Here is a 25,420-nt window from a genome sequence, read left to right as displayed (position 1 = left end):
TTTATGTATTGAACATGTGACTCCAGAAGGATTAGTGGTGGATGATGGAGGTCCCTGGTCGGAGATGTCCCTTCTGCACACGGTGGAATCATGGAGACAATATGATCACAACCTCTGGATTCTCCTTTCTGGAGTCTGAGCCTCGTGCAGAAATCCCGGCGCCTCCGGCCTCGGCTGTGATCACTGGGGTCATTAATGGTCATCTGAGGAAGGTTCTGCCGCTGAATGTACAAAGCATCGGGATCCACTGCCGGCAGCGTCTGTGTGATCACTGACCAATGATTTCCCCGTTGTGCTCAATGGAGACTAGAGGGGTTCGTCAACCGGACATTACGCTCCCCTACACCATAATGATAGGAGTAGGACCCGTGTGACGTTCCCTCATAAATGTTATCAGGGAACAGCCAGGTGGCCCCGCCGATAACCTGTTGTCGCAAGCTTAGCACTGGCTTTAATGAAGGGGAGCTCTTAGTTTTCGTAGATGCAAGGGACAGAACTACAGTAAACTATCTCCCATGACTGACAAATGACAAATCCCAAGCTCTGATTTTTATCAGATCAAGTTTACTCAAACATACCTGCCTATGGTGAGCTGATATGGGGGGCTGACAGTGAAATGTTTAGGTCTTTAGAAGATTGAGATCCAGAATTTTTAAGATATCTTTGCCCCTGGAGGTCCCAGGTGGGAGATAGTTGTCATGTTTCCTATCACTATTTTACCTTTCTATAGAGATGAAGCATGGCATGCATAGCATCATCATTCTAACGTTATTACGTTGGAGGTGTTAGGGTGGCCATAGAGTGATGTGAGTGAATGTGTTATGTTTGTCACTTCACCAGTTATAATTAATCCCATATTTTTAATGTTAGGGTGATATGTTCCCTCTCCGGAAATGTCTTTAGGGATTTGTCAATTTTTCTCTACGACAAACGTCCTTTCATGGCTTTGCCCACGTGGTCTCCAAGCCAATCTTCAGCTATCATTGCGTCCAAGACAAAAGTTGGACTTATCACTGAAGAGGACAGACCTCCCACCAGCCTCCATTGCCATCTCGATCTGCACCATAATAACCTTTCAGAGTGGTGGAGTGAGGTCAGTGATGAGGCACGTTTTGGAAATGTAGTTTCCATCATTTACAGATCTCTATCACGTCTCCGTCCGGTGATTTCCATGATTCCATCGCTTTTCCTTCTTATGGGATTATTATGAGAAGTGTGATGATATAATGAGGCACGATAGTGTCAATGCTGACCGGTATCTTATGGCACTTCTTTTTTGACCCTATAGGAGCTCCAGGCCATTCTTTGGGACTGACTATGAGTAAAGGGGATTCTGGAGATCCTGGGGCCCCTGGTGAGCCAGGTAATGTAGGCTACATAGGAACGGAGGGCCCACCAGGACCTCCAGGAGATCAAGGCCCTAAAGGAGCGAGTGGAGCCATGGAAGATGCCAAGGCTCAGCGAAGACCAGCGTTCTCTGCTGTCCAGCAAAAAATTAAAGACAATCGGCTCCTGTTTACCCAGATCATCACCAATGAGGCAAATGTGTATGACGCCAGCACGGGGGCGTTCTCCTGCGCCGAGGCTGGGTACTACTATTTTACCTTCCAGGTGGTCTCGCTGGGGGACCTCTGTCTGCAGATCTGGGTGAAGAAACATGGAGAGGCCGGTAGGAAACTGCTGAGCTTCTGTGACCGCAATGTGCGCAATCAACCACAGGTGAACTCAGGGGGCTCTGTCCTCAATCTAGGCCTTGGGGATCAGGTCTGGATAGAAGCTGATGCCAAATTCCGAAAAATGGCAGGAGCCGATGTCAGCAGCATCTTCAGCGGCTTCCTGCTGTACCCAAGAGATTAGCATAGCGCATAAAATAGAGCCTCCCCGAACTTGGCGGTCCTCCATGATCATAGCTGGTGGCCCTTTGAGACTGGAGGTCCTCTGTGACTTAGGCCAGTTGTCCTCCATGACTTAAGCTGATGGTCCTCAGTGACTGGTGGTCCTCCATAACTTAGGTGGTCCTCAGTGACCGTGGCCAAGTTAACCCTTTGTTAAACTTTCTGCATTTGAGCCCCCCTCAGCTTTGAGCCCTCTCGTTTCTAGATCTATCTTGAGTAGGTGTCCTCAGCTTCTCGCATTCTCTGTTGTTCCTGCAATAAATCGGTATTACACTTCACCTTCTGAGTCCTTCAGTACCTTACACAGACCCTTATTCCCACTTCTACCATGTGTGACTGGAGTATAACACACTGCACCTGTGATATCTCCAACGGCTCCGCAGCGGTCGCTCTCGGGTCACTCCGCAGCGGTCGCTCTCGGGTCACTCCGCAGCGGTCGCTCTCGGGTCACTCCGCAGCGGTCGCTCTCGGGTCACTCCGCAGCGGTCGCTCTCGGGTCACTCCGCAGCGGTCGCTCTCGGGTCACTCCACCAACGCTCCAGCTCTTCTCGGACTCGGTGGTACCATTGGGTGTAGATCCTTAGGCACTGCCGCCGTGTGACCTTCTCCAGGAATGGCCACTTCGGGACTTTGTGATGTGAGGTCGGCTCAGCTCCAAGTCCTAGTAGGTGAATAATGTTATTATGGGGGCAGAGACCCCTCCACACATGTGATAGGGGTGCTGCTCGTGCCCTGACCCAAACCCTCTTTGGCACTACCTGTTCCGCATTCCTCCTTTCGGCCGTCACATACTTAAGAAAGCTCGTTGGATGCCAGCAACGTATTCTGCACCCACTTGGCTCAAAGAAGAAGAAGCCAAAGATTCTAAGAAAGATTTGAGAAAGCTGAAGAAGGGCAAATAGTGGCACTGCGATGTAGGCAGAGAGGCCATGATGGCTGGTAATGTCCATGTCTGCAGGACACCATGCGACTACTGCTGCGAGGCGGTCATGGGCAGATTGTCTGCCAGCTTCTCCATTAAGCTTTCTAGAAGTGACCATTCTTCGTGTTCAGCATTTTCCTCATTTCTCTTACAAGAAACGGAACTTGTGGTTCCAGTCACAGATGGAAAAAGCAGAAGAGAAATTCCAAGTGTCAGCACCAGCAATGGAGGAGGAAAGAGGATGTGACAGGCAGCATTTTCTTCTCAGGCAGAGATTACCGGTCACTGAGGACAGAGCAATCTTCAAAGGTGTCCAGTGCTAGAGGTCAGTGCGTAAATTTTGGGGCATATGGATATGAGGGCTGTCATGTAGCACGCAGAGAATGGGAATAGAGTGACTGCACCTTCTCCAACTGGCTGTACCTCCCTTCTTCCAATAACTGCACCTTTATTCAGTGACTTCACTTTCCTGATGTGACTGCACCTTCCTCCAGCGACCGCACCTTCCTCTTCATCCAGTGACTCCACTTTCCTTCTTTGCTCTCTCTAGTGACTGCACCTTCCTCCAGTGACTGCACCTTCCTCTTCATCCAGTGACTCCACTTTCCTTCTTTGCTCTCTAGTGACTGCACCTTCCTCCAGCGACTGCATCTTCCTCTTCATCCAGTGACTCCACTTTCCTTCTTTGCTCTCTCCAGTGACTGCACCTTCCTCCAGTGACTGCACCTTCCTCCAGTGACTGCACCTTCCTCTTCATCCAGTGACTCCACTTTCCTTCTTTGCTCTCTAGTGACTGCACCTTCCTCCAGTGACTGCACCTTCCTCTTCATCCAGTGACTTCACTTTCCTTCTTTGCTCTTCCTCCAGTGACTGCACTTTCCTTCTTTGCTCTCTAGTGACTGCACCTTCCTCCAGCGACTGCATCTTCCTCTTCATCCAGTTACTCCACTTTCCTTCTTTGCTCTCTCTAGTGACTGCACCTTCCTCCAGTGACCGCACCTTCCTCCAGCGACTGCACCTTCCTCTTCATCCAGTGACTTCACTTTCCTTCTTTGCTCTCTCTAGTGACTGCACCTTCCTCCAGTGACCACACCTTCCTCTTCATCCAGTGACTCCACTTTCCTTCTTTGCTCTCTAGTGACTGCACCTTCCTCCAGTGACCGCACCTTCCTCTTCATCCAGTGACTCCACTTTCCTTCTTTGCTCTCTAGTGACTGCACCTTCCTCCAGTGACTGCACCTTCCTCTTCATCCAGTGACTCCACTTTCCTTCTTTGCTCTCTAGTGACTGCACCTTCCTCCAGCGACTGCATCTTCCTCTTCATCCAGTGACTCCACTTTCCTTCTTTGCTCTCTCCAGTGACTGCACCTTCCTCCAGTGACTGCACCTTCCTCTTCATCCAGTGACTCCACTTTCCTTCTTTGCTCTCTAGTGACTGCACCTTCCTCCAGTGACTGCACCTTCCTCTTCATCCAGTGACTTCACTTTCCTTCTTTGCTCTTCCTCCAGTGACTGCACTTTCCTTCTTTGCTCTCTAGTGACTGCACCTTCCTCCAGCGACTGCATCTTCCTCTTCATCCAGTTACTCCACTTTCCTTCTTTGCTCTCTCTAGTGACTGCACCTTCCTCCAGTGACCGCACCTTCCTCCAGCGACTGCACCTTCCTCTTCATCCAGTGACTTCACTTTCCTTCTTTGCTCTCTCTAGTGACTGCACCTTCCTCCAGTGACCACACCTTCCTCTTCATCCAGTGACTCCACTTTCCTTCTTTGCTCTCTAGTGACTGCACCTTCCTCCAGTGACCGCACCTTCCTCTTCATCCAGTGACTCCACTTTCCTTCTTTGCTCTCTAGTGACTGCACCTTCCTCCAGTGACTGCACCTTCCTCTTCATCCAGTGACTCCACTTTCCTTCTTTGCTCTCTAGTGACTGCACCTTCCTCCAGCGACTGCATCTTCCTCTTCATCCAGTGACTCCACTTTCCTTCTTTGCTCTCTCCAGTGACTGCACCTTCCTCCAGTGACTGCACCTTCCTCCAGTGACTGCACCTTCCTCTTCATCCAGTGACTCCACTTTCCTTCTTTGCTCTCTAGTGACTGCACCTTCCTCCAGTGACTGCACCTTCCTCTTCATCCAGTGACTTCACTTTCCTTCTTTGCTCTTCCTCCAGTGACTGCACTTTCCTTCTTTGCTCTCTAGTGACTGCACCTTCCTCCAGCGACTGCATCTTCCTCTTCATCCAGTTACTCCACTTTCCTTCTTTGCTCTCTCTAGTGACTGCACCTTCCTCCAGTGACCGCACCTTCCTCCAGCGACTGCACCTTCCTCTTCATCCAGTGACTTCACTTTCCTTCTTTGCTCTCTCTAGTGACTGCACCTTCCTCCAGTGACCACACCTTCCTCTTCATCCAGTGACTTCACTTTCCTTCTTTGCTCTCTCTAGTGACTGCACCTTCCTCCAGTGACTGCACCTTCCTCCAGTGACTGCACCTTCCTCTTCATCCAGTGACTTCACTTTCCTTCTTTGCTCTTCCTCCAGTGACTGCACTTTCCTTCTTTGCTCTCTAGTGACTGCACCTTCCTCCAGTGACCACACCTTCCTCTTCATCCAGTTACTCCACTTTCCTTCTTTGCTCTCTCTAGTGACTGCACCTTCCTCCAGTGACCGCACCTTCCTCCAGCGACTGCACCTTCCTCTTCATCCAGTGACTTCACTTTCCTTCTTTGCTCTCTCTAGTGACTGCACCTTCCTCCAGTGACCACACCTTCCTCTTCATCCAGTGACTCCACTTTCCTTCTTTGCTCTCTAGTGACTGCACCTTCCTCCAGCGACTGCATCTTCCTCTTCATCCAGTTACTCCACTTTCCTTCTTTGCTCTCTCTAGTGACTGCACCTTCCTCCAGTGACTGCACCTTCCTCCAGTGACCGCACCTTCCTCTTCATCCAGTGACTCCACTTTCCTTCTTTGCTCTCTAGTGACTGCACCTTCCTCCAGTGACTGCACCTTCCTCTTCATCCAGTGACTCCACTTTCCTTCTTTGCTCTCTAGTGACTGCACCTTCCTCCAGCGACTGCATCTTCCTCTTCATCCAGTGACTCCACTTTCCTTCTTTGCTCTCTCCAGTGACTGCACCTTCCTCCAGTGACTGCACCTTCCTCCAGTGACTGCACCTTCCTCTTCATCCAGTGACTCCACTTTCCTTCTTTGCTCTCTAGTGACTGCACCTTCCTCCAGTGACTGCACCTTCCTCTTCATCCAGTGACTTCACTTTCCTTCTTTGCTCTTCCTCCAGTGACTGCACTTTCCTTCTTTGCTCTCTAGTGACTGCACCTTCCTCCAGCGACTGCATCTTCCTCTTCATCCAGTTACTCCACTTTCCTTCTTTGCTCTCTCTAGTGACTGCACCTTCCTCCAGTGACCGCACCTTCCTCCAGCGACTGCACCTTCCTCTTCATCCAGTGACTTCACTTTCCTTCTTTGCTCTCTCTAGTGACTGCACCTTCCTCCAGTGACCACACCTTCCTCTTCATCCAGTGACTTCACTTTCCTTCTTTGCTCTCTCTAGTGACTGCACCTTCCTCCAGTGACTGCACCTTCCTCTTCATCCAGTGACTTCACTTTCCTTCTTTGCTCTTCCTCCAGTGACTGCACTTTCCTTCTTTGCTCTCTAGTGACTGCACCTTCCTCCAGTGACCACACCTTCCTCTTCATCCAGTTACTCCACTTTCCTTCTTTGCTCTCTCTAGTGACTGCACCTTCCTCCAGTGACCGCACCTGCCTCCAGCGACTGCACCTTCCTCTTCATCCAGTGACTTCACTTTCCTTCTTTGCTCTCTCTAGTGACTGCACCTTCCTCCAGTGACCGCACCTTCCTCTTCATCCAGTGACTCCACTTTCCTTCTTTGCTCTCTCTAGTGACTGCACCTTCCTCCAGTGACTGCACCTTCCTCCAGTGACTCCACTTTCCTTCTTTGCTCTCTCCAGTGACTGCACCTTCCTCCAGTGACTGCATCTTCCTCTTCATCCAGTGACTCCACTTTCCTTCTTTGCTCTCTCTAGTGACTGCACCTTCCTCCAGTGACTGCACCTTCCTCCAGTGACTGCACCTTCCTCTTCATCCAGTGACTCCACTTTCCTTCTTTGCTCTCTAGTGACTGCACCTTCCTCCAGTGACTGCACCTTCCTCTTCATCCAGTGACTCCACTTTCCTTCTTTGCTCTCTAGTGACTGCACCTTCCTCCAGTGACTGCACCTTCCTCCAGTGACTGCACCTTCCTCCAGTGACTGCACCTTCCTCTTCATCCAGTGACTCCACTTTCCTTCTTTGCTCTCTAGTGACTGCACCTTCCTCCAGTGACTGCACCTTCCTCCTCATCCAGTGACTCCACTTTCCTTCTTTGCTCTCTCTAGTGACTGCACCTTCCTCCAGTGACTGCACCTTCCTCTTCATCCAGTGACTCCACTTTCCTTCTTTGCTCTCTAGTGACTGCACCTTCCTCCAGCGACTGCATCTTCCTCTTCATCCAGTGACTCCACTTTCCTTCTTTGCTCTCTCTAGTGACTGCACCTTCCTCCAGTGACTGCACCTTCCTCTTCATCCAGTGACTCCACTTTCCTTCTTTGCTCTCTAGTGACTGCACCTTCCTCCAGTGACTGCACCTTCCTCCAGTGACTGCACCTTCCTCTTCATCCAGTGACTTCACTTTCCTTCTTTGCTCTTCCTCCAGTGACTGCACTTTCCTTCTTTGCTCTCTAGTGACTGCACCTTCCTCCAGCGACTGCATCTTCCTCTTCATCCAGTTACTCCACTTTCCTTCTTTGCTCTCTCTAGTGACTGCACCTTCCTCCAGTGACCGCACCTTCCTCCAGCGACTGCACCTTCCTCTTCATCCAGTGACTTCACTTTCCTTCTTTGCTCTCTCTAGTGACTGCACCTTCCTCCAGTGACGGCACCTTCCTCTTCATCCAGTGACTCTACTTTCCTTCTTTGCTCTCTCTAGTGACTGCACCTTCCTCTTCATCCAGTGACTCCACTTTCTTTCTTTCCTCTCTCTAGTGACTGCACCTTCCTCCAGTGACCGGACCTTCCTCCAGCGACTGCACCTTCCTCTTCCTCCAGTGACTCCACTTTCCTTCTTTGCTCTCTCTAGTGACTGCACCTTCCTCCAGTGACTGCACCTTCCTCCAGTGACTCCACTTTCCTTCTTTGCTCTCTCTAGTGACTGCACCTTCCTCCAGTGACTGCACCTTCCTCCAGCGACTGCACCTTCCTCTTCATCCAGTGACTCCACTTTCCTTCTTTCCTCTCTCTAGTGACTGCACCTTCCTCCAGTGACCGCACCTTCCTCTTCATCCATTGACTCCACCTTCCTTCTTTGCTCTCTCTAGTGACTGCACCTTCCTCCAGTGACCGCACCTTCCTCCAGCGACTGCACCTTCCTCTTCATCCAGTGACTCCACCTTCCTTCTTTGCTCTCTCTAGTGACTGCACTTTCCTCATCAAGTGACTCCACTTTCCTTCTTTGCTCTCTCTAGTGACTGCACCTTCCTCTTCCTCCAGTGACTCCACTTTCCTTCTTTGCTCTCTCTAGTGACTGCACCTTCCTCCAGTGACTGCACTTTCCTTCTTTGCTCTCTCTAGTGACTGCACCTTCCTCTTCATCCAGTGACTCCACTTTCCTTCTTTGCTCTCTCTAGTGACTGCACCTTCCTCTTCATCCAGTGACTCCACCTTCCTTCTTTGCTCTCTAGTGACTGCACCTTCCTCCAGTGACCGCACCTTCCTCCAGCGACTGCACCTTCCTCTTCATCCAGTGACTCCACTTTCCTTCTTTCCTCTCTCTAGTGACTGCACCTTCCTCCAGTGACCGCACCTTCCTCTTCATCCATTGACTCCACCTTCCTTCTTTGCTCTCTCTAGTGACTGCACCTTCCTCCAGTGACCGCACCTTCCTCCAGTGACTGCACCTTCCTCTTCATCCAGTGACTTCACTTTCCTTCTTTGCTCTTCCTCCAGTGACTGCACTTTCCTTCTTTGCTCTCTAGTGACTGCACCTTCCTCCAGTGACCACACCTTCCTCTTCATCCAGTTACTCCACTTTCCTTCTTTGCTCTCTCTAGTGACTGCACCTTCCTCCAGTGACCGCACCTGCCTCCAGCGACTGCACCTTCCTCTTCATCCAGTGACTTCACTTTCCTTCTTTGCTCTCTCTAGTGACTGCACCTTCCTCCAGTGACTGCACTTTCCTTCTTTGCTCTCTAGTGACTGCACCTTCCTCCAGTGACTGCACTTTCCTTCTTTGCTCTCTAGTGACTGCACCTTCCTCTTCATCCAGTGACTCCACCTTCCTTCTTTGCTCTCTCTAGTGACTGCACCTTCCTCCAGTGACCGCACCTTCCTCTTCATCCAGTGACTCCACTTTCCTTCTTTGCTCTCTAGTGACTGCACCTTCCTCTTCATCCAGTGACTCCACTTTCCTTCTTTGCTCTCTAGTGACTGCACCTTCCTCTTCATCCAGTGACTCCACTTTCCTTCTTTGCTCTCTCCAGTGACTGCACCTTCCTCCAGTGACTGCACCTTCCTCCAGTGACTCCACTTTCCTTCTTTGCTCTCTCTAGTGACTGCACCTTCCTCCAGTGACTGCACCTTCCTCCAGTGACTGCATCTTCCTCTTCATCCAGTGACTCCACTTTCCTTCTTTGCTCTCTCTAGTGACTGCACCTTCCTCCAGTGACTGCACTTTCCTTCTTTGCTCTCTAGTGACTGCACCTTCCTCCAGTGACTGCACTTTCCTTCTTTGCTCTCTAGTGACTGCACCTTCCTCTTCATCCAGTGACTCCACCTTCCTTCTTTGCTCTCTCTAGTGACTGCACCTTCCTCCAGTGACCGCACCTTCCTCTTCATCCAGTGACTCCACTTTCCTTCTTTGCTCTCTAGTGACTGCACCTTCCTCTTCATCCAGTGACTCCACTTTCCTTCTTTGCTCTCTCTAGTGACTGCACCTTCCTCTTCATCCAGTGACTCCACTTTCCTTCTTTGCTCTCTCCAGTGACTGCACCTTCCTCCAGTGACTGCACCTTCCTCCAGTGACTCCACTTTCCTTCTTTGCTCTCTCTAGTGACTGCACCTTCCTCCAGTGACTGCACCTTCCTCCAGTGACTGCATCTTCCTCTTCCTCCAGTGACTCCACTTTCCTTCTTTGCTCTCTCCAGTGACTGCACCTTCCTCCAGTGACTGCACCTTCCTCCAGTGACTGCACCTTCCTCCAGTGACTGCACCTTCCTCCAGTGACCGCACCTTCCTCCAGTGACTGCATCTTCCTCCAGTGACTGCATCTTCCTCTTCCTCCAGTGACTCCACTTTCCTTCTTTGCTCTCTCCAGTGACTGCACCTTCCTCCAGTGACTGCACCTTCCTCCAGTGACTGCACCTTCCTCCAGTGACTGCACCTTCCTCCAGTGACCGCACCTTCCTCCAGTGACTGCACCTTCCTCTTCATCCAGTGACTCCAGTTTCCTTCTTTGCTCTTCCTCCAGTGACTGCACCTTCCTCCAGTGACTGCACCTTCCTCCAGTGACCGCACCTTCCTCCAGTGACTGCACCTTCCTCTTCATCCAGTGACTCCACTTTCCTTCTTTGCTCTTCCTCCAGTGACCGCGCCGTTCTCCTATGATGGAGTAAAAGTATTGGTTCCGCCATTTTCCCTGTGAGAGTCTCATTGTCTATTCTTGTAGAGAACATCAATTATGTTGCTTGAAACTGGTGTCCTTGTCCTGATGCTGTTCACATGGGTGGAGAGTTCAGACTCTCCATGCTTCGCAGCGATGCCAGGTATGCCAGGAATACCAGGAATCCCAGGCAGAGATGGACGAGATGGGCAGAAAGGAGCAATAGGAGAGAAAGGTAAATTACTTTCCCAGCTGATAATTCTTTAATATTCCACTTAAATCTCATCTGGTGTCAAGGGCTGTGTGTGCCATCTACTGAGAAGATGTCCTTTCAGATTCACAGTCAATAGAAAGAAAAAGGTCTCAACTCCCTGTGACTAAATCATTGTGGACTAGCTGTGGGTTACAGACCCTTGTCCTCTCCTGGTCCTCCTCCTTTGTTTACAGGTCACTATCCTCTGTTTGGTCTTCTCTCCTTTACAGGTTACTATCATCATCTGGTTCTTCTCCTTGGTTTACAAGGAATTGTCCTCTCCTGGTTCTCCAGTTGTCTTCCTTGACTTACAGATCCGTGTTTAGTTCTCCTCTCCTTTGGCTTACAGTTAACATTGTCCTCAACTGGTTTTAATCCATTGTTTTCAGGTCACTGTCCTCTCCTGTTTCTTCTCCCCTTGGTTTGTCTTTTTCTGTTTCAACTCCATGGTTTTCTGGTCACTGTCCTCTTGTCGTTCTACTCCCCTTGGTTTTCTGGTCACTGTCCTCTTGTCGTTCTACTCCCCTTGGTTTTCTGGTCACTGTCCTCTTCTGGTTCTCCTCCTTAGTTAACAGATCACTGTCCATTCCTGGTTCTCCGCTCCTTTGGCTTACAGTTCACGCTGCCCTTGGTTGACTTTCCTCCAATGTTTCCAGGTCAATGTCCTCTTTTTGATCTTTTCTCCTTGGTTTTCAAATCACTGTCCTCTCATGGTTCTCTACCTCTTTAACTTATAGGACACAGTCCTTTCCTCCTCCTTGTTTCATATGTCAGTGTTCTTCTTGGTTCAGTGCTCCAAGAGCTATTTTTTCTCGACTCCATTCCTAGGTTTCTATTAGTAATTTGTTTCTTGTCATCTCTTCGATGCTTATGCTTTTGCTCTGGTATTATTGGAGTCATGTCACGTTTCTTACTCTGGTGTCCTCTTGTCATCACACAGGTATTCCAGCCAGCTCTCACATGTTAAATCTTAAAGGTGAAAAAGGGACAAAGGGGCTTCCAGGTCCAATGGGAAAAAATGGACCAAAGGGACCACCTGGCCCTCCTGGGGACAAAGGTGAGCAAGGCCCCCATGGGGACAAAGGAATTTCGGGTAACCACAAGCAACAATATCAATCAGCTTTCACAATGGCGAGAGCAACAGAAATACACCCTGCAAAGAACACCCCCATCATATTCAACAGAGTCATCACCAATGACCACCAGGACTATAATGCCACTTCAGGATCTTTTGTGTGCCGGATCCCTGGACTGTATTACTTTGTGTATCATGCTTCACATTCCTCCAACCTTTGTGTCTCTCTATACGCAGCCAATGTCCGAAAGGTCAGCTTCTGTGACCACATGTCCAACTCCCAGCAGGTCACATCAGGGGGGGTGCTGGTCCAGCTGAAGAGGAGCCAAGAGGTGTGGTTGTCTGTCAATGACTACAACGGTATGATAGGAATCGAGGATAACGACAGCGTGTTCTCAGGGTTCCTTGTATTTCCAGATTAGAACTCCAACTCCAACTCCAACTCCAACTCCAACTCCAACTCCAACTCCAACTCCAACTCCAACTCCAACTCCAACTCCAACTCCAACTCCAACTCCAACTCCAACTCCAACTCCAACTCCTTACCTGGGCCGGAGATTAAATCTGGCTTTACACAAGGGATTACCATGTGCGTTCAGCCATCTGTAATTTCCATGACAAGAATCTGTCGGTAAGATCGTCCCTCCAGAGCTGTCTATGTGGACATGGAGGTCATAGGAAGCTGAATTAAATGATACATTGATATCTGCAATCAGATTTCTTAATCCAGAGAAATCCACATTTTCTTAATATGTAAATGAGCTATTAAGATCTATGGGCGGGATATAGATCTCCCTGACACTCCACCTCCAGAGCTTATTGTAAATTACAGGGGGTGTTACCAGTGTGAGACATGTAATGACTGACAGTCCTCTCTCATAACCACACACAGCTCTGCCGTGAGATCAGGAGAGCATAGAGCGGCCATCGCTCATCACACCGGAAACACCTTATGTCATTTACAATACACTCTGGAGGCGGAGTCTTGTGGAGAGCTATGCCCCAACCATAGATCTTAAATCCACATTTTTTTAAATATGTAAATAAGTTGTTATCTGGAATAAGACATCAGATTGCAGATATCAAGGTATTAAAGTATTCAGCTACCTATGACCAGCGTGTTCATATATACGGCTCAAGATGGACAATCCTCCTGACAAATGTTCTTTAAACATGTAGACCGCAATCAGCCAATCATACATGTTTATGAAGTTGTGGAAGAACCTGATCTTTTTGACCTATCTAAATGGCTCTGTCCTTTTTCCTCCTCCTGTCCTCTGTCTTCCTTCCTCCTCCACAAGACCTGTGTTCTTTATCTCCTAATGCAGACCTCTGTCCTTTTCCTCCCCCTCTCTGTCTTCTTCCTCCTCCTGTCCTTTCTGTCCTCCTTCCCCCTTCTCCATACCTCTGTCCTCTTCCTCCTGCTCCAGACATCTTTGTCCTCCTCCTCCTTCTGTCCTCATTCCCCCTTCGCCAGACCTCTCAGTCCTTTAACTCCTTCTCCAGACAGCTTTAGTCCTTTTCTTCCTCCTCCTGTCCTTTTTGTCCACCTTCCACTTGCTGTCCTCCTTCCACCTCCTCCAGACCACTCTGTCCTTTTCTTCCTCCTCCAGGCCTCTGTTCATTTCCTCATCATCATCATCATCCTGTCCTCCTTTCCACTTCTCCAGACCTCCCTGTCCTCTTACTCCTCCTCCAGACAAATTTGTCCTTTTTCTCCTCCTGTCCTCATTCTCCTGTCCTCTCTGCCCTCTTCTTCCTCCTCTCCTTTGTCCTTTTCCTCCTCCTGTCCTCTCTGCCCTCCTCTTCTTCCTCCTCCTCCTGTCTTCTCTGCCCTCTTTGTCCTTTTCCTCCTCCTGTCCTCTTCCTCCTCCTCCTCCTCCTCCTCTCTTCTTTGTATTTTTCCTCCTCCTGTCCTCTCTGCCCTCCTCTTCTTCCTCCTCCTCCTGTCCTCTCTGCCCTCTTTGTCCTTTTCCTCCTCCTGTCCTCTTCCTCCTCCTCCTCCTCCTCTCTTCTTTGTCCTTTTCCTCCTCCTGTCCTCCTCTTCTTCCTCCTCCTCCTGTCCTCTCTGCCCTCTTTGTCCTTTTCCTCCTCCTGTCCTCTTCCTCCTCCTCCTCCTCCTCTCTTCTTTGTCCTTTTCCTCCTCCTGTCCTCCTCTTCTTCCTCCTCCTCCTGTCCTCTCTGCCCTCTTTGTCCTTTTCCTCCTCCTGTCCTCTCTGCCCTCTTCCTCTTCTTCTTCTTCCTCCTCCTCCTGTCCTCTCTGCCCTCTTTGTCCTTTTCCTCCTCCTGTCCTCTTCCTCCTCCTCCTCTCTTCTTTGTCCTTTTCCTCCTCCTGTCCTCTCTGCCCTCTTCCTCTTCTTCTTCTTCCTCCTCCTCCTGTCCTCTCTGCCCTCTTTGTCCTCCTTCTCCTGTCCTCTCTATCTTCTTTGTCCTCCTCCTCTTCTTCTTCCTCCTCCTGTCCTTTGTCCTTTTCCTCCTCCTGTCTTCTCTGCCCTCCTCTTCTTTCTCCTCCTGTCCTCTCTACCCTCTTTGTACTCCTTCTCCTGTCCTCTCTATCTTCTTTGTCCTTTTTCTCCTCCTCCCGTACCATCTGTTCTCGTTCCTCCTCCTCCAGACTCCTCAACTCCCCCCTTTCTGGTATGGCAATGCTACCAGCCATGTTACCTGGACTCAGCATAGTGTTTGCAGCTTTTTTTCTTGCTGTAGATTGTAACCTCCTCTGCACAACTCTCATGCGGAGTCCTGCTCACTTATTCACTGATTGGCTTCATCTTTTCTGGCTCCTGATTGTACAATTTTATCATAATTAAAACATCAATTCGCACAATTTACGAGGGACCGTTCCTCTCAGACTCATCTGATCAGTTTTTATGAGGAGGCAAGTTCTGGACTGGACCAAGGAAATGCAGTGGATGTTGTGTATATGGACTTTTCAAAAGCTTTTGATCCGGTTCCACACAAAAGGTTGATACATAAAATGAGAACAATGGGGACAGGGGAAAATATATGTATGTGGGTTAAGAACTGGCTCAGTGATAGGAAACAAAGGGTGGTTATTAATGGAAAACACTCAGACTGGGTCTCAGGTAACAGTGGGGTACCACAGGGGTCAGTATTGGGGTACCACAGGGGTCAGTATTGGGGTACCACAGGGGTCAGTATTGGGCCCCCTTCTTTTTAACATATTTATTAATGACCTTGTAGGGGGCATACAGAGTAATATTTCAGTATCCGCAGATGACACTAAACTCTGCAGGGTAATCAATACAGAGGAGGACAATTTTATATTACAGGAGGATCTATGTAAACTAGAAGCTTGGGCTGATAAATGGCAAATGAGCTTTAATGGGGATAAATGTAAGGTAATGCACTTGGGCAGAGGAAATAAAATGTATAATTATATGCTTAATTGTAAAACACTGGGCAAAACTGTAACTGAAAAAGACCTGGGTGTATTGGTGGACGACAAGCTCACGTATAGTGGCCAGTGTCAGGCAGCTGCTGCAAAGGCAAATAAAATAATGGGATGCATTAAAAGAGGCATAGATGCTCATGAGGAGAAGATAATTTTACCTCTGTACAAGTCATTAGTGCGACCACACTTAGAATACTGTGTACAGTTCTGGTCTCCGGTGTATAAGAAAGACATAGCTGAACTAGAGCGGGTGCAGAGAAGAGCGACCAAGGTTATTAGAGGACTGGGGGGTCTGCAATACCAAGACAGGTTATTAGAGGACTGGGGGGGTCTGCAATACCCAGACAGGTTATTAGAGGACTGGGGGGCCTGCAATACCAAGACAGGTTATTAGAGGACTGGGGGGTCTGCAATACCAAGACAGGTTATTAGAGGACTGGGGGGTCTGCTATACCAAGACAGGTTATTAGAGGACTGGGGGGTCTGCAATACCAAGACAGGTTATTAGAGGACTGGGGGGTCTGCAATACCAAGACAGGTTATTAGAGGACTGGGGGGTCTGCAATACCAAGACAGGTTATTAGAGGACTGGGGGGTCTGCAATACCAAGACAGGTTATTAGAGGACTGGGGGGTCTGCTATACCAAGACAGGTTATTAGAGGACTGGGGGGTCTGCAATACCAAGACAGGTTATTAGAGGACTGGGGGGTCTGCAATACCAAGACAGGTTATTAGAGGACTGGGGGGTCTGCAATACCAAGACAGGTTATTAGAGGACTGGGGGGTCTGCTATACCAAGACAGGTTATTAGAGGACTGGGGGGCCTGCAATACCAAGACAGGTTATTAGAGGACTGGGGGGTCTGCTATACCAAGACAGGTTATTAGAGGACTGGGGGGCCTGCAATACCAAGACAGGTTATTAGAGGACTGGGGGGCCTGCAATACCAAGACAGGTTATTAGAGGACTGGGGGGTCTGCAATACCCAGACAGGTTATTAGAGGACTGGGGGGTCTGCAATACCCAGACAGGTTATTAGAGGACTGGGGGGTCTGCAATACCAAGACAGGTTATTAGAGGACTGGGGGGTCTGCAATACCAAGACAGGTTATTAGAGGACTGGGGGGTCTGCAATACCAAGACAGGTTATTAGAGGACTGGGGGGTCTGCTATACCAAGACAGGTTATTAGAGGACTGGGGGGCCTGCTATACCAAGACAGGTTATTAGAGGACTGGGGGTCTGCAATACCCAGACAGGTTATTAGAGGACTGGGGGGTCTGCAATACCAAGACAGGTTATTAGAGGACTGGGGGGTCTGCAATACCAAGACAGGTTATTAGAGGACTGGGGGGCCTGCAATACCAAGACAGGTTATTGGAGGACTGGGGGGTCTGCAATACCCAGACAGGTTATTAGAGGACTGGGGGGTCTGCAATACCCAGACAGCTTATTAGAGGACTGGGGGGTCTGCAATACCCAGACAGGTTATTAGAGGACTGGGGGATCTGCAATACCCAGACAGGTTATTAGAGGACTGGGGGGTCTGCAATACCCAGACAGGTTATTAGAGGACTGGGGGGTCTGCAATACCCAGACAGGTTATTAGAGGACTGGGGGGTCTGCAATACCCAGACAGGTTATTAGAGGACTGGGGGGTCTGCAATACCCAGACAGGTTATTAGAGGACTGGGGGGTCTGCAATACCAAGACAGGTTATTAGAGGACTGGGGGGGTCCGCAATACCAAGACAGGTTATTAGAGGACTGGGGGGTCTGCAATACCCAGACAGGTTATTAGAGGACTGGGGGGTCTGCAATACCCAGACAGGTTATTAGAGGACTGGGGGGTCTGCAATACCCAGACAGGTTATTAGAGGACTGGGGGGTCTGCAATACCCAGACAGGTTATTAGAGGACTGGGGGGTCTGCAATACCAAGACAGGGTATTAGAGGACTGGGGGGTCTGCAATACCAAGACAGGGTATTAGAGGACTGGGGGGTCTGCAATACCCAGACAGGTTATTAGAGGACTGGCGGGTCTGCAATACCAAGACAGGTTATTAGAGGACTGGGGGGTCTGCAATACCAAGACAGGTTATTAGAGGACTGGGGGGTCTGCAATACCAAGACAGGTTATTAGAGGACTGGGGGGTCTGCAATACCCAGACAGGTTATTAGAGGACTGGGGGGTCTGCAATACCAAGACAGGTTATATATACTAGATTCCTCAATAGGGCGTTGATCCAGGGAACTAGTCTGATTGCCGTATGGAGTCGGGAAGTAATTTTTTCCCCCAATGTGGAGCTTAGTGTTTGCCCTATGGGGGTCTCCTTCCTCTGGATCAACATGTTCGGCTATGGGGGGAACTAGATGGACTTAGTTTTTAAGGTTAAAGGAAGACTATGTTAGTATGTAATATAAGGCTACATTCCCACAGTGATTATATAATAATAGAAGAGGCGACTCCATTATATGGAATAGAGACTCTCTACAAGATGGAGACACCGAGGAGACGACCATGAGGACCCCGAAAGATCAACCAGACCCCAAAAACGACCATTACATTACTGGAAGATCCAGCTTAGAATTACACATGATGAGATTAGATACACGGCTCAGCAGTCAGTATCACACAGGAGAGGATTAGATACACGGCTCAGCAGACAGTATCACACAGGAGAGGATTAGATACACGGCTCAGCAGACAGTATCACACAGGATAGGATTAGATACACGGCTCAGCAGACAGTATCACACAGGAGAGGATTAGATACACGGCTCAGCAGACAGTATCATACAGGAGAGGATTAGATACACGGCTCAGCAGACGGTATCACACAGGAGAGGATTAGATACACGGCTCAGCAGACAGTATCACACAGGAGAGGATTAGATACACAGCTCAGCAGACGGTATCACACCGGAGAGGATTAGATACACGGCTCAGCAGACAGTATCATACAGGAGAGGATTAGATACACGGCTCAGCAGACAGTATCACACAGGAGAGGATTAGATACACGGCTCAGCAGACAGTATCACACAGGAGAGGATTAGATACACGGCTCAGCAGACAGTATCACACAGGAGAGGATTAGATACACGGCTCAGCAGACAGTATCACACAGGAGAGGATTAGATACACGGCTCAGCAGACAGTATCACACAGGATAGGATTAGATACACGGCTCAGCAGACAGTATCACACAGGAGAGGATTAGATACACGGCTCAGCAGACAGTATCATACAGGAGAGGATTAGATACACGGCTCAGCAGACAGTATCACACAGGAGAGGATTAGATACACGGCTCAGCAGACAGTATCACACAGGAGAGGATTAGATACACGGCTCAGCAGACAGTATCACACAGGAGAGGATTAGATACACGGCTCAGCAGTCAGTATCACACAGGAGAGGATTAGATACACGCTCAGCAGACAGTATCACACAGGATAGGATTAGATACACGGCTCAGCAGACAGTATCACACAGGATAGGATTAGATACACGGCTCAGCAGAGAGTATCACACAGGATAGGATTAGATACACGGCTCAGCAGACAGTATCACACAGGAGAGGATTAGATACACGGCTCAGCAGACAGTATCACACAGGAGAGGATTAGATACAGGGCTCAGCAGACAGTATCACACAGGATAGGATTAGATACACGGCTCAGCAGACAGTATCACACAGGATAGGATTAGATACACGGCTCAGCAGACAGTATCACACAGGAGAGGATTAGATACACGGCTCAGCAGACAGTATCACACAGGATAGGATTAGATACACGGCTCAGCAGACAGTATCACACAGGAGAGGATTAGATACACGGCTCAGCAGACAGTATCACACAGGAGAGGATTAGATACACGGCTCAGCAGTCAGTATCACACAGGAGAGGATTAGATACACAGCTCAGCAGACAGTATCACACAGGATGGGATTAGATACACAGCTCAGCAGACAGTATCACACAGGAGAGGATTAGATACACGGCTCAGCAGACAGTATCACACAGGAGAGGATTAGATACACGGCTCAGCAGACAGTATCACACAGGAGAGGATTAGATACACGGCTCAGCAGTCAGTATCACACAGGATAGGATTAGATACACGGCTCAGCAGACAGTATCACACAGGAGAGGATTAGATACACGGCTCAGCAGTCAGTATCACAGGAGAGGATTAGATACACGGCTCAGCAGACAGTATCACACAGGATGGGATTAGATACACGGCTCAGCAGACAGTATCACACAGGAGAGGATTAGATACACGGCTCAGCAGACAGTATCACAGGAGAGGATTAGATACACGGCTCAGCAGACAGTATCACACAGGATGGGATTAGATACACGGCTCAGCAGACAGTATCACACAGGATAGGATTAGATACACGGCTCAGCAGACAGTATCACAGGAGAGGATTAGATACACGGCTCAGCAGACAGTATCACACAGGAGAGGATTAGATACACGGCTCAGCAGACAGTATCACACAGGAGAGGATTAGATACACGGCTCAGCAGACAGTATCACACAGGAGAGGATTAGATACACGGCTCAGCAGACGGTATCACACAGGAGAGGATTAGATACACGGCTCAGCAGACGGTATCACACAGGGGAGGATTAGATACACGGCTCAGCAGACGGTATCACACAGGAGAGGATTAGATACACGGCTCAGCAGACAGTATCACACAGGAGAGGATTAGATACACGGCTCAGCAGACAGTATCACACAGGAGAGGATTAGATACACGGCTCAGCAGACAGTATCACACAGGATAGGATTAGATACACGGCTCAGCAGTCAGTATCACACAGGATAGGATTAGATACACGGCTCAGCAGACAGTATCACACAGGAGAGGATTAGATACACGGCTCAGCAGACAGTATCACACAGGAGAGGATTAGATACACGGCTCAGCAGTCAGTATCACACAGGAGAGGATTAGATACACGGCTCAGCAGACGGTATCACACAGGAGAGGATTAGATACACGGCTCAGCAGAGAGTATCACACAGGAGAGGATTAGATACACGGCTCAGCAGAGAGTATCACACAGGAGAGGATTAGATACACGGCTCAGCAGACAGTATCACACAGGAGAGGATTAGATACACGGCTCAGCAGACGGTATCACACAGGAGAGGATTAGATACACGGCTCACCAGACAGTATCACACAGGATGGGATTAGATACACGGCTCAGCAGACAGTATCACACAGGATAGGATTAGATACACGGCTCAGCAGACAGTATCACACAGGAGAGGATTAGATACACGGCTCAGCAGTCAGTATCACACAGGAGAGGATTAGATACACGGCTCAGCAGACAGTATCACACAGGAGAGGATTAGATACACGGCTCAGCAGACAGTATCACACAGGAGAGGATTAGATACACGGCTCAGCAGACAGTATCACACAGGATAGGATTAGATACACGGCTCAGCAGTCAGTATCACACAGGATAGGATTAGATACACGGCTCAGCAGACAGTATCACACAGGAGAGGATTAGATACACGGCTCAGCAGACAGTATCACACAGGAGAGGATTAGATACACGGCTCAGCAGACAGTATCACACAGGAGAGGATTAGATACACGGCTCAGCAGACAGTATCACACAGGATAGGATTAGATACACGGCTCAGCAGACAGTATCACACAGGAGAGGGTTAGATACACGGCTCAGCAGACGGTATCACACAGGAGAGGATTAGATACACGGCTCAGCAGACGGTATCACACAGGAGAGGATTAGATACACGGCTCAGCAGACGGTATCACACAGGAGAGGATTAGATACATGGCTCAGCAGAGAGTATCACACAGGAGAGGATTAGATACACGGCTCAGCAGACGGTATCACACAGGAGAGGATTAGATACACGGCTCAGCAGACAGTATCACACAGGAGAGGATTAGATACACAGCTCAGCAGACAGTATCACACAGGAGAGGATTAGATACACAGCTCAGCAGACAGTATCACACAGGATGGGATTAGATACACGGCTCAGCAGACAGTATCACACAGGAGAGGATTAGATACACGGCTCAGCAGACAGTATCACACAGGAGAGGATTAGATACACGGCTCAGCAGACAGTATCACACAGGATAGGATTAGATACACGGCTCAGCAGACAGTATCACACAGGAGAGGATTAGATACACGGCTCAGCAGTCAGTATCACACAGGAGAGGATTAGATACACGGCTCAGCAGACAGTATCACACAGGAGAGGATTAGATACACGGCTCAGCAGACAGTATCACACAGGAGAGGATTAGATACACGGCTCAGCAGACAGTATCACACAGGATAGGATTAGATACACGGCTCAGCAGTCAGTATCACACAGGATAGGATTAGATACACGGCTCAGCAGACAGTATCACACAGGAGAGGGTTAGATACACGGCTCAGCAGACAGTATCACACAGGATAGGATTAGATACACGGCTCAGCAGACAGTATCACACAGGAGAGGATTAGATACACGGCTCAGCAGACGGTATCACACAGGAGAGGATTAGATACACGGCTCAGCAGAGAGTATCACACAGGAGAGGATTAGATACACGGCTCAGCAGACAGTATCACACAGGAGAGGATTAGATACACGGCTCAGCAGAGAGTATCACACAGGAGAGGATTAGATACACGGCTCACCAGACAGTATCACACAGGATGGGATTAGATACACGGCTCAGCAGAGAGTATCACACAGGAGAGGATTAGATACACGGCTCAGCAGACGGTATCACACAGGAGAGGATTAGATACACGGCTCAGCAGACAGTATCACACAGGAGAGGATTAGATACACGGCTCAGCAGAGAGTATCACACAGGATAGGATTAGATACACGGCTCAGCAGAGAGTATCACACAGGAGAGGATTAGATACACGGCTCAGCAGACGGTATCACACAGGAGAGGATTAGATACACGGCTCAGCAGTCAGTATCACACAGGAGAGGATTAGATACACGGCTCAGCAGACGGTATCACACAGGAGAGGATTAGATACACGGCTCACCAGACAGTATCACACAGGATGGGATTAGATACACGGCTCAGCAGAGAGTATCACACAGGAGAGGATTAGATACACGGCTCAGCAGACGGTATCACACAGGAGAGGATTAGATACACGGCTCAGCAGACAGTATCACACAGGAGAGGATTAGATACACGGCTCAGCAGAGAGTATCACACAGGATAGGATTAGATACACGGCTCAGCAGACAGTATCACACAGGAGAGGATTAGATACACGGCTCAGCAGACAGTATCACAGGAGAGGATTAGATACACGGCTCAGCAGACAGTATCACACAGGAGAGGATTAGATACACGGCTCAGCAGACAGTATCACAGGAGAGGATTAGATACACGGTTCAGCAGACAGTATCACAGGAGAGGAATAGATACACGGCTCAGCAGTCAGTATCACACAGGATAGGATTAGATACACGGCTCAGCAGACAGTATCACAGGAGAGGATTAGATACACGGCTCAGCAGTCAGTATCACACAGGAGAGGATTAGATACACGGCTCAGCAGACAGTATCACACAGGAGAGGATTAGATACACGGCTCAGCAGACAGTATCACACAGGATGGGATTAGATACACGGCTCAGCAGTCAGTATCACACAGGAGAGGATTAGATACACGGCTCAGCAGTCAGTATCACACAGGAGAGGATTAGATACACGGCTCAGCAGTCAGTATCACACAGGATAGGATTAGATACACGGCTCAGCAGACAGTATCACACAGGAGAGGATTAGATACACGGCTCAGCAGACAGTATCACAGGAGAGGATTAGATACACGGCTCAGCAGACAGTATCACACAGGAGAGGATTAGATACACGGCTCAGCAGACAGTATCACACAGGAGAGGATTAGATACACGACTCACCAGACAGTATCACACAGGAGAGGATTAGATACACGGCTCAGCAGACAGTATCACACAGGATAGGATTAGATACACGGCTCAGCAGACAGTATCACACAGGAGAGGATTAGATACACGGCTCAGTAGTCAGTATCACAGGAGAGGATCAGATACACGGCTCAGCAGACAGTATCACACAGGAGAGGATTAGATACACGGCTCAGCAGTCAGTATCACACAGGAGAGGATTAGATACACGGCTCAGCAGTCAGTATCACACAGGAGAGGATTAGATACACGGCTCAGCAGACAGTATCACACAGGAGAGGATTAGATACACGGCTCAGCAGTCAGTATCACACAGGATAGGATTAGATACACGGCTCAGCAGACAGTATCACACAGGATGGGATTAGATACACGGCTCAGCAGACAGTATCACACAGGATAGGATTAGATACACGGCTCAGCAGACAGTATCACACAGGAGAGGATTAGATACACGGCTCAGCAGTCAGTATCACACAGGAGAGGATTAGATACACGGCTCAGCAGACAGTATCACACAGGAGAGGATTAGATACACGGCTCAGCAGACAGTATCACACAGGAGAGGATTAGATACACGGCTCAGCAGACAGTATCACACAGGATAGGATTAGATACACGGCTCAGCAGTCAGTATCACACAGGATAGGATTAGATACACGGCTCAGCAGACAGTATCACACAGGAGAGGGTTAGATACACGGCTCAGCAGACAGTATCACACAGGACAGGATTAGATACACGGCTCAGCAGACAGTATCACACAGGATAGGATTAGATACACGGCTCAGCAGTCAGTATCACACAGGAGAGGATTAGATACACGGCTCAGCAGACGGTATCACACAGGAGAGGATTAGATACACGGCTCAGCAGACGGTATCACACAGGAGAGGATTAGATACATGGCTAAGCAGAGAGTATCACACAGGAGAGGATTAGATACACGGCTCAGCAGACGGTATCACACAGGAGAGGATTAGATACACGGCTCAGCAGACAGTATCACACAGGAGAGGATTAGATACACAGCTCAGCAGACAGTATCACACAGGAGAGGATTAGATACACGGCTCAGCAGACAGTATCACACAGGATGGGATTAGATACACGGCTCAGCAGACAGTATCACACAGGAGAGGATTAGATACACGGCTCAGCAGTCAGTATCACACAGGAGAGGATTAGATACACGGCTCAGCAGACAGTATCACACAGGAGAGGATTAGATACACGGCTCAGCAGACAGTATCACACAGGAGAGGATTAGATACACGGCTCAGCAGACAGTATCACACAGGATAGGATTAGATACACGGCTCAGCAGTCAGTATCACACAGGATAGGATTAGATACACGGCTCAGCAGACAGTATCACACAGGAGAGGGTTAGATACACGGCTCAGCAGACAGTATCACACAGGATAGGATTAGATACACGGCTCAGCAGACAGTATCACACAGGAGAGGATTAGATACACGGCTCAGCAGACGGTATCACACAGGAGAGGATTAGATACACGGCTCAGCAGAGAGTATCACACAGGAGAGGATTAGATACACGGCTCAGCAGACAGTATCACACAGGAGAGGATTAGATACACGGCTCAGCAGAGAGTATCACACAGGAGAGGATTAGATACACGGCTCACCAGACAGTATCACACAGGATGGGATTAGATACACGGCTCAGCAGAGAGTATCACACAGGAGAGGATTAGATACACGGCTCAGCAGACGGTATCACACAGGAGAGGATTAGATACACGGCTCAGCAGACAGTATCACACAGGAGAGGATTAGATACACGGCTCAGCAGAGAGTATCACACAGGATAGGATTAGATACACGGCTCAGCAGAGAGTATCACACAGGAGAGGATTAGATACACGGCTCAGCAGACGGTATCACACAGGAGAGGATTAGATACACGGCTCAGCAGTCAGTATCACACAGGAGAGGATTAGATACACGGCTCAGCAGACGGTATCACACAGGAGAGGATTAGATACACGGCTCACCAGACAGTATCACACAGGATGGGATTAGATACACGGCTCAGCAGAGAGTATCACACAGGAGAGGATTAGATACACGGCTCAGCAGACGGTATCACACAGGAGAGGATTAGATACACGGCTCAGCAGACAGTATCACACAGGAGAGGATTAGATACACGGCTCAGCAGA

At 49.2% G+C, this 25,420-nt stretch overlaps 2 protein-coding genes across 2 annotated transcripts; both read left to right on the top strand.

The window, feature by feature from the left end:
• Window positions 1-101: 101 nt before the first annotated feature.
• LOC141247282 (complement C1q subcomponent subunit A-like) lies at window positions 102-2,173 on the top strand. Its single transcript, XM_073669200.1, has 2 exons — window positions 102-258; window positions 1,289-2,173. The coding sequence occupies exons 1-2, from the start codon at window positions 102-104 to the stop codon at window positions 1,855-1,857; spliced, it is 726 nt and encodes a 241-aa protein (XP_073525301.1). The 3' UTR covers window positions 1,858-2,173.
• Window positions 2,174-2,653: 480 nt separating this feature from the next.
• LOC141247283 (complement C1q subcomponent subunit C-like) lies at window positions 2,654-14,641 on the top strand. Its single transcript, XM_073669202.1, has 3 exons — window positions 2,654-3,142; window positions 10,553-10,721; window positions 11,680-14,641. Exons 2-3 carry the CDS (start codon window positions 10,565-10,567, stop codon window positions 12,234-12,236), a joined length of 714 nt encoding a protein of 237 aa, XP_073525303.1. The 5' UTR covers window positions 2,654-3,142; window positions 10,553-10,564; the 3' UTR covers window positions 12,237-14,641.
• Window positions 14,642-25,420: the final 10,779 nt, after the last annotated feature.

Source organism: Phyllobates terribilis, unplaced genomic scaffold (assembly GCF_046119375.1).
Source record: "Phyllobates terribilis strain yellow unplaced genomic scaffold, ASM4611937v1 Scaffold_2875__1_contigs__length_101509, whole genome shotgun sequence".
NCBI lineage: Eukaryota > Metazoa > Chordata > Amphibia > Anura > Dendrobatidae > Phyllobates > Phyllobates terribilis.
This window is presented reverse-complemented; position numbering and strand designations above follow the sequence as displayed.